The sequence below is a fragment of the Papaver somniferum genome, chromosome 3 (genome assembly GCF_003573695.1).
Source record: "Papaver somniferum cultivar HN1 chromosome 3, ASM357369v1, whole genome shotgun sequence".
Classification (NCBI taxonomy): domain Eukaryota; kingdom Viridiplantae; phylum Streptophyta; class Magnoliopsida; order Ranunculales; family Papaveraceae; genus Papaver; species Papaver somniferum.
This window is the reverse complement of record NC_039360.1, coordinates 215,695,538-215,705,578: the sequence shown is the minus strand read 5'-3', so window position 1 is coordinate 215,705,578 and position 10,041 is coordinate 215,695,538. Positions and strand designations below refer to the sequence as shown.

General features: G+C 36.8%; 1 protein-coding gene across 4 annotated transcripts; it reads right to left on the bottom strand.

Annotated features, from left to right (window-relative positions):
- Positions 1 to 4,826: 4,826 nt before the first annotated feature.
- LOC113358632 lies at positions 4,827 to 8,442 on the bottom strand. Of its 4 annotated transcripts, XM_026602246.1 has the most exons (3): positions 6,454 to 8,442; positions 6,255 to 6,369; positions 4,827 to 6,111 (listed from the first exon to the last, which is right to left on the bottom strand). In XM_026602246.1, the coding sequence occupies exons 1-3, from the start codon at positions 7,456 to 7,458 to the stop codon at positions 6,041 to 6,043; spliced, it is 1,191 nt and encodes a 396-aa protein (XP_026458031.1). In that variant the 5' UTR covers positions 7,459 to 8,442; the 3' UTR covers positions 4,827 to 6,040. The 4 variants fall into 4 exon arrangements, with proteins under 4 accessions (XP_026458031.1, XP_026458028.1, XP_026458030.1 ...); XM_026602243.1 differs by having other exon boundaries at positions 6,255 to 8,442; XM_026602245.1 differs by having other exon boundaries at positions 4,827 to 6,369.
- Positions 8,443 to 10,041: the final 1,599 nt, after the last annotated feature.

Below are 10,041 nucleotides of genomic sequence, written 5' to 3'. Positions count from 1 at the left end.
TCATGCCACATGTGCCAATGGCATGCCAACCACCTTGCCGCGCCATACCATGCCGGTCTTCCCTATGCGGCTACCAAAACGAAGGCCTGCAACAATCAACAACCACTTTTTCATCTAAGGTACAGATCTTAGCCGTCCAAGTTTACCAGCTAACGCATGGCAACCTTTGGCCCTAACTTTTGGCCGCGCCTAAACTAGGCCATATTAAAGCCATACGGATCATGCTTTCATGCCACTGGCTACCAAACGAAAGGGTGAAATAATCAACGGCTACCTTTCCTCTTAAGATGCAAAATCTCGACCGTCGGAGGTCACCACCGAACCGTCAAGTCTCCCAAGCTCAACTTGCCAGACAACAACAACGTGCTACATGTTTTCCACGAAAACACTCGAGACATCAACGCATGTGACAAACTGGGGGATGCTCATTGGGTATTGGTTTGGCGGTTTACAGTGTGCGGTGTACACTACGCCCGTTATAAGAAAGTGTCATAAGGATGAGGCGGTTAGTAAATACAGGGAGTAATGGTGAAACGCTTTCTTTTATGGAACATCAATTCCAAACGTTACCAGTTACCACCTCCTCCCATTTACTCAACCGTTTTCCATTTCTTAATGAGACCAGAGTACGTTTCACTTCGACTTGTATAAATAGGCATTACCTATTTCCACCGAACAACAAGTTCTGGTCAGGAGCATACAACACTCAGAAAACGTTTGCTAGCTTTCCCATCTGTTAGCTTCCCACTTTCTGATACAAGTCACAAAACAACTACTCTTCCAGAATCAACTATTCAGGTCTCAACACTCTCTTTGCTTCCCTCCCCAAAACCAACCTTTCTCCTCCACTTTGTGACCGAAGCAAGTCTGGAACGGCCATTTCTTGGTTTAGGACGGACTTGTACAGATTGATCTCTCGAATCTAAAGTACTCCCTTGCAGTACATTTTTTAGGGTTGAGATTTGTTTCTCACCCACATCACACGAAATTACCGAAACCAGTAGAAACTGTTTTCACCCTCAAACATAACCTTACTGTATAATTTATTCTTCTTTTTTGAGTATTATTAACCTTACTGCATAATTCATTCTTTTTGTTAGAGTATTTATTAACCTTACTGAAAAAGCGGGGGTCTAACAACCACACCCAATTTTTTTTTAGGCAATCTGTATGGACAACTCCAGCATAATTCCATGAGAATCAACTAGACAGTCAGATTCAATCAAGGAAAATATATCCATGAGTTATGTCTCTGTTTCTCAATGTAATCAACATATCAAGCAGATAGAAATCCGCGAGCCTGATTATTATGAGAAACAACTTGGATGGTACCAAAGACCAATATCCAAGCGTCAATCAGTTTCTATCAACAACCAAAGGTTGGATTATCTAATTGATTGAACCACGCACAACCTGTGATATTTAGAACGAGTACGCATACTGTCTTTCACGACCGAACTCAGTTGAATTAGTATGCAAACGGGTACACATACTAAATTCCCGGACCTGAACTGTTAAGCCAGTACGCATACGGGTATGCATACTACCTCGGGGACTTCAACTGTTAAACCAGTACGCATACGGATATGCATACTATGGTTCCCGGACTTGGAGTAACTTTCAACAGTTAGCATACAAGTACGCTTATTGTGCTATATCCAATCAATGGTTAACCGTTCTAAACTCCATTATAATCATTGAAACATTCTTAGAAAACGGGAATAGTTATCTCACACAAACTATTAGCTTCAAAGCAATTTTTAAGTGATCAATAGATCAATACGCAACATTCCGAGTCTACATCAAATAACCATATCACACAAATCATGTACGATGTTACCAGGCGATTTTCACATGATCATCTTTTGACATTCGTCAAGAATAAAATATGAACTTGGTTGAAGCGAAAGCTCACCAACACATATTTCTAGAAATATGTAAGCGAGCTAAACTCAGCTCGAAATATCAAATGTGTATAATGTAAAGTCTATATAGCTATACGACTTTTGTCTTAATAGGAGATAGAATAGAAATAAACTTCTAAGTGATAGATGAGTTCAAGTATCCACATACCTTTTGTTGATAAAGTTCCACAAGCTCCCCTTAGTAGTTCTTCATCTTCAATCGATGAACGTCGTGAAGTCTAAAGCTCAACTACACATTCTATCCTAATTCGAGATATAACTATAAGTATACTAGAAATCAAGACTTAAGTTTTGGCTACTAAACTTGACAAACAAGCTTGAGATAACAACGCTTGCGAGTTCGACCGAGTAGTGCTCTAACGATCTCCTCCTTTGTCAATTTTAGTGACAAAAGTATCGATAAATATGGATTACAAAATAAATAAACTTTATAGCTTCTTATCCAAATGCTTGATTTCCTTGGTTCTTCAACATTACTCGAAATCTTCGTCACTTCCAAGTAATCCAGTGATTCTAAACATGTTCAACTCATCTTCATAGTTGTTGAAGATCCGTAGACATAACAATAAGAAAACAATTTTTCTCAATTATTGTTATACAATGTCATAGTATTATTACACAACATCAAAGTTCAATTGTATCACAACTTTGACAATAATACTACGGTGATATGTATCACCCCCCCCCCCCCCCCCCTTAGTCAATACTTCATCTCACAATGAAAACCACTCCCCTTACATAATGATCCGTAAACCATATGTATTTGTAGTGTGAACTACACAATAATTCTCCTCCTTTTTTGTCAATATAAATTGGCAAAGGTACGAAAACTAGTGGGATCATGATGAAATTATCATAGAGATACTTCATGACTAAAAGAGAACATATCAACTTTGTTTCGATGATTTCACATATCGAAACTTAGTGTATTCATCAGGGAGTCTATAAAGATACAAGAAAACTCCTACAATATTCCACAGCCGCACTTCCCGCAAAGATTTGGAAATTAAGCACAAGTTCAATTAAGAACTCTCCCCGATAAAATGTCATTCCCGAAAGAACAACAAGACCGACCTTACTTTTGCACGAAAATAAGGATTTCTTTGGACGTTAACAAATTACATGAAACATGAATTTGTATCCAGAAATCTCAATTAAATTAACTACAAAGTAATCTAAATGATTAATATAATCGGAAATGCTCAATATAAGAGAACTTACGAAGCCATACAGTACTTTCACATAGAAGTGGATCAGGGAAAGATCAATACTGCGGAATATTAAAAGAGTCATTTTATTTTTCATCAATATTTGCATAATGATATGATGGACTTAATATTTGCAATTCAAAAGTTCATTATATTTTCCATCACTATTTGCATAATGACACCATAAACTTAACTTTTGACATATATGGGACAATCATAGTTCACTGATGCCAACACACATATCCTGTAACATAATTTGCAATATATAAAACCAATAAAAATTAATACTACAAAATCATCTTCGAAATAAACTTTAGAATTTAAACAAATAAATCTAAAAACATTGTAAGATGAAAAATCGTTGGCAATAGCTATGTGTAATCACAATTTTTGCTATTCCAAACCCTAGTTATCCTTCTTAAAAACACAAGAATAAATTCTCATAAGAAGTTTCCTAGACAAAAATATAACTCCTAAGAAGAACAAAACTGAAGGTATTCAGACATAATCAGCAACTGGAGATCAAACAAAAACAAGTTCATCAGTTGCTTTCTTCAGTTCGTTTCAGAAATTCAAGATTCTTTGTTGCAATTTCAAGTTGTTCACGTACAACCCCAAAATCTCGAAGAAGCTTTCCCACCAATTGAGATGACATCTGAACTGGAAGTTTGTTTTCATGATCCACTGCAAGGTAGCAGGATATGATAACGGGGTTCTCATGAAACTTGAGAACTTTGCCTTCTTCAACTTTGTCTTCCTTTTTGCATCCATCCATTGTGCACTCCAAAAAAAACTCAAGAAAACTTGATGTTACGGAACGAGTATATATCAGAAGGAGTCCATGTTATATATATACGAGAGTTTCATAGGGAAACCCTAGGGTTACTCGTTTGCGTTTGGTAAGGGTCGGGTGCACGAACGTTTGTGGTTATGAACCAGGTTCAAAACCGAGAAACCAAATGGAGCCTATTTTAGATATATGTTTTGGTAAAAACAAGTTCTAAATACAGAACAACTTGGCTCAGAAATTGAGCACAAGGTAATTGTTGAAATCAACAACTCAACTGTCAAGAAGGAGACAAACGAGAGTTTTCAAAGAGAGCAACAAAGAGAATTTTCTCGAGAGTTAATGATCAATTATATTACATTACGTAATAGTTAACCGGAGCAAGGCTCAACAGTAAGATGATCAATTTATTCTTAAACGGAAAAACAGATACAACATAGACCACTTTGTCAAGAAGAAAGGCTTCTTGAGAATTATGAGCATCCTCACACAGTCTCAAAAATGATGCACATTTGTAAGTAGTCAAGTTGTAATTTGATGAGCATATAGCTTATCAAGAGTATTGAAATTTTCCCTTTTCTTTCTTGAAGATCTTCTGAAAAGTCAATAGAGTTAGTTTCAAGAGAATTTACAATAGGAGGACAAGAGATACCTGAAGCTGTTGCCTTCCTTTCCTTCTTAATGCTGCGCTTGAGTATATTTATACTGGTCTTTAGTTCCGAAACACGATTATTGATATGAATATACTCAGGACCGATTGAAGATTTTGATCCAACACTTCCTTTAGTCACGGAAGAAGAGCTTGAAGAAGTTACCTGAGTACAATGACAAGGTTGGGGAATAAATTTGAGGATAAACCTCTCTTGATTCGTGAGAATCAAGCCTCTGAGTTCAAAGAACACATCCTAAGAAGAAAAAAGTCCTAATTTGATTAATAATTTGCTTACCCTTCATTACAGACTGATTTTGCTTATAAAGCTATAGAAAGACCAAACTAGCATCTACGGCTACAATGCCACCAGATGTTCACATCTAACACAATCTTTACAAATGATAAGGACACTCACTCAAAAACTAAAATCTAACCCTACACCTAATACTGAATACTAATAAGTAAGATGATAAGGGCACTCTCCTCTGATACCGGGTACATGACATTCCACCCTTATTAAAAGCATCCTTTTCCTCAAGGATGAAAATTAATTTGAGTGACAAATATTCATCTCCTGCAACACCTTCAGAAGAACAAGGATTGTGGACTGGAGTCCACATACCCCCTTCAAACTGGTGGAAGACAAGGTAGTGGTAGCTCATTTCAATACGCATGAGAAGCTTAACAGCCATAACGCTAATGAATAACCTGGTGAGGATCTTACAAATTTCAAACCAGGCCCAACAACCAACTTTCGCCAAGGAAAAGTTCTCATTTCGAAGTGTACCTGTACTACCACCCAACCATGCATAAGTCAGAACTATAGAAGCATTAGGGAAACCATGTGCATGAATATTATCTGCGCTACTGCTCCACAGAACTTATCTAAACAGGAGCAACACCAAGGCTCTTAGAATTAGAAGTCCAATTTTCCTCAAAGCTGAAACTGAGGATTGAACTGTCATTGTAACACATGCTCACACTCCAGAAACCAAGCGGAACAAATCTAAATTTCCACCACAAGTATCCATAACATCCTTTATATAAAACCGGAGAATCTCTGATGTATAAGAATTTCTGCAAGCTTTCCATCAGCCATATAAGAATTTCTGACGAGCCGTGACATTTTCCTGGCAGGTACATATGAGCCTGGAATCCAAAAGAGTGGTGCTTGTAGAGTGACATCACTACACTATCCAGTTTTTTACCTCTATCAAACAGAAAACGACCATAACCCATATAGACAGGTGTTTTAGGTAACTCAGTCAAAAGCCATATAGTACTTGACCGCAACATATTGCTCCTCCGAAGAGTTTCTGCAATTTTATTACGGACCTTCCCTTCGTAAAACCAATTGCTCTTACATTTCCAGTTTATGTCAAGGAACCCCACTGAGATAAAGATATTATCAACCCACCTAACATTTATCACACTGCACAACTGAGTTGAAAAAAACTTGAATTTCCACTTAAAGTACCCCACAAACATCAACACAACTGGAATATGAATCATTATGAACATCAGCTGTAAACCCATTATCTGTCCATAGAACCATAACTTGGTATAATCATCCACTGGCTGATATACCAGATACAATAATCGACAACATCAAGAAGATTCAACTTTACAGACTCCATGATAGATTGTAGCTTCAGTAATGGTTGAAAGAAATATAACTTTACCTGTGAAATGCTTCACAAGAATGCTCAATACATCATATTTCTCGTTTGCATTAACACGAATCTCCATTGATCGAACACGGACACGTTTTGCATCCATAGGTAACCCGTCTGTGAACTGCAAAAGTAGGAAATCTGAACCTACATAACCGTTCCACCACCCAGTTGGAAACAACTTGAATTCCCACTTCAAATATCTTACCTGCAGCAATATTTTAAGAATCCGCAACAATTTACCCAGTAGAACTGCTCTAGCAATTGTGAGAGCTGGAGTTATTGGCACTAGAAATCGCAACAAATCAGCTTTTCTTCTATCGACTATAACCATTAATAACTTAACATGGAAAACCAATGCAGCAGAAGGTAAGAGTATAATGTATGCACCACAACTCAAACTCCACAATTGTATACAACAAGAAGATACCGGAGCGCTAGCTGAATTCGAGACTGGTATGCGAGCTCCCTCACTCTCGACGATGCACTTTAAGCACATAAGATGAGCTGCGAGCCCCTTAAGAAATTCACATGGTAGTTGTAAGAAAAAAAATGCGCCATTCCTACCAAACACTTGAGAAAACCATGTATGTGACTTTCGAATGCTCACCATTCTAGACGACAGGAGAAACAAGAATCTATTTCTCTCTGATAATTCGGCAAGTAGCCTAATATTATTACTACAATCAACAGTTTTAACCGACACCAAAATAACCGAGGCACAAAACAATGTGTCACATGCAAACTCATGCTCATTAATAAGCTCATGAATTTTTTTTATAGTGTAGTAAGCTATTGAAATTGAACCCAGGTGAAGAATGAAAGAACCAAAAGGAAATAACATAACCAGAAAGAATCTAAAACCAGCAAGCAACTGAGAAAACATATATAGTTCATTTCTAGACTCACTTTTGCTTGGCAATGAAAGAATCAATTTAGTCCAGAGAATACTGTTTTGTTGAGGCCTGGTATCAAATGTCTGATGCTTTTGCAGATGCAAGAGGAAAACATCCCTGGCACGATCAAACAGCGAGCGAGTAGCACCAAAATGGAGATAGAAGTAATCCATACATAGTAATTCGCTGTCGAGGAAGACCAATTTCATCAAGTATTCCGAATTTCCTTCATTAACATGAGCATCACAAACAACTCCATCAGCATTTAAGAGCTTGTATTCCCACTTTCCATTTCTAAGATTCCATACAAGAAGCATAGCACAACAGATATCTCCTTCATATATTTTATCAAATAGCCTATCCTCTCATTTGCCATAAACAACAGTACATTTGAGTGCTCAAAAAATGAATCTATACGGTACCCAAGATCTACAATAAGCTCATATACAGATTTTCGATTGCATTCCTCCTTTGAATTTGACCAATTAGGAAGCATCAAACAAAACTCATAATCACCAACGAAAACAGATAAACTTTTAATATGTTCAAATGATTTACGACGATCAAATATGCTACATGAAGAATTGAAAATAATAGAAAAACTCTCTGTACCTTGAACGTTTTTGATGTGAAAAGTATCCATCAAAACACTCCAATTAGGGAAAATTTTTTGTTCATGTGAGTCTAAAGTTGTTGAATCATCATCTTCTTCAAAGGAAAACGGCGGAAGCAATTTGCAATCAAGAGATTCGTCTTGAGATTCATCTTCTTCTTCAGTTGACGAAATTGAAGATTTCTGAGTGAAATCACTTACTGGATTTTAATCAACAGGAATTGGATCCATTTGGTCAGCGATGTATTTCGTTATCGTCTTCAATTGTTAAACCACTGACTGGAGTAATCCAAGTCTTTCTGCCGAATTCTTATCACACAGCCTCCGCTCCATCGCCAATATTTCCTTAATTTCTGCTGAAAAGAAGCTTATCCATTCCTCTACTAGCTGTGGAGGTCGATGAAGTTCATCTTCCAACTTCTCTGCTACTGTCGCTTGAAATCTGCCCAAACTGTAAATTTTCTAAGATAACAATTCAGTTCTTGTAAATGGTTTTGGATAGTTATCGTCCATATCTGCAATTTCCCTTGAAGAATTTAGCAGAATCGAATGGCTCTAGATACCAATTTTCATGTACCTGAGTACAATGACAAGGTTGGGGGATAAATTTGAGGATAAACCTCTCTTGATTCGTGAGAATCAAGCCTCTGAGTTCAAAGAATACAGCCTAAGAAGAACAAAGTCCTAATTTGATTAATAATTTGCTTACCCTTCATTACAGACTGATTTTTCTTATAAAGCTATAGAAAGACCAACCTAGCATCTACGACTAAAATGCCACCAGATGTTCACATCTAACACTCTTTACAAATGATAAGGACACTCACTCAAAAACTAAAGGCTAACCCTACACCTAATACTGAATACTAATAAGTAAGATGATAAGGGCACTCTCCTTTTATACCGGGTACATGACATTTTCTTACCCATTGGATTTGGATCAACAAAACAGTCATTTGTCCGTATAACACAATTCTTTTTACAATTGTAGAAATCCTTTGTGTTATCTTTACAGGCAAGACTTAGCTCATCACAACATTTTTCTTGTCTGAGAGTTGGACGTTTAAGACCAGTAAAATGGGAAACCGGTTTGATTACTTCCTTAGACATCCAGATAAGAATGCTATGAAGTTTTTCATTCCGAAAACGAAAACGACATATATTTTCAAGATGACCTTTGTTTCCGCAATAATAACATCTGAAGGGAATGTTATTAATCTTTCTCATATGAGTAGGAGGTTGACATCCTTTGTCAATTGAGACTTCTGTCGTAGAAGGTAATTTTCCACTTTTTCCATTAGAGAAAGTTTTCTGCAGGAAGTTTCTTTTAGCGCAAAAAAAATTAATCTTACCACTTCTTGGTGTGTCTATTCCTTCATATCCCGAACCTCGTGTATCACGATGTTTCTTACAAGCTCCCGGCATAGTGGATAATTTTGATGAACTAAGATCAAACTTTTTAAAGTTTTATTCCAGCATAATTACCTTGTTGAGAGTTACATCTAGCTTCAGATTCATCAAGTTCTTCTTTTAACATAAATATATTTCGACGAAGATTTTCACATTCAGAATTTTTTGAATGCACATATTCTTATCGATCTTTAAGAAGAGATTGTAGGAGATTATATCCACACTCGTAGCTTTTAAAGAGCTTTCTCATTTTTCTGTTTTCTAGATAAAGAGGAGTCAGAAACTCAGCCAAGCAAGATGTTGACTTCTTTTTCTTTATGAGATGGTCAAAAATCTTGATGTATTGAGAGACTTCCTCATCAACATCGTATCCATCGTCTGAATCACTTTCATCTGAAAGATCATCCAACTGTTCATCTAGGCGTGTTTCTCAGTTATACACAGTTTCCGACCATGGAGATGATGATGAAGATTTCTCAGGAGAAGCAGAGCTTTGAGATAACACAACTGTCCTTAAAGTCAGATTTCTAAAAGCACAGACTTATAAGTTCTTACACGTGTTTGCTTTCTCTGATACCAATTGAAAAAGCGGGGGTCTAACAACCACACCCAATATTTTGTTTAGGCAATCTACATGGACACCTCCAATATAATTACAAGAGAATCAACTAGACAGTCAGAATCAATCAAGGAAAATATATCCAAGAGTTATATCCATGTTTCAGAATGTAATCAGCAAATCAAACAGATAGAAATCCGTGAGCCTGATTATTATGAGAAACAAATTGGATGGTACCAAAGACCAATATCCAAGTGTCAATCAATTTCAATAAACAACCAAAGGTCGGATTTACCAATTGATTGAACTACGCACAAC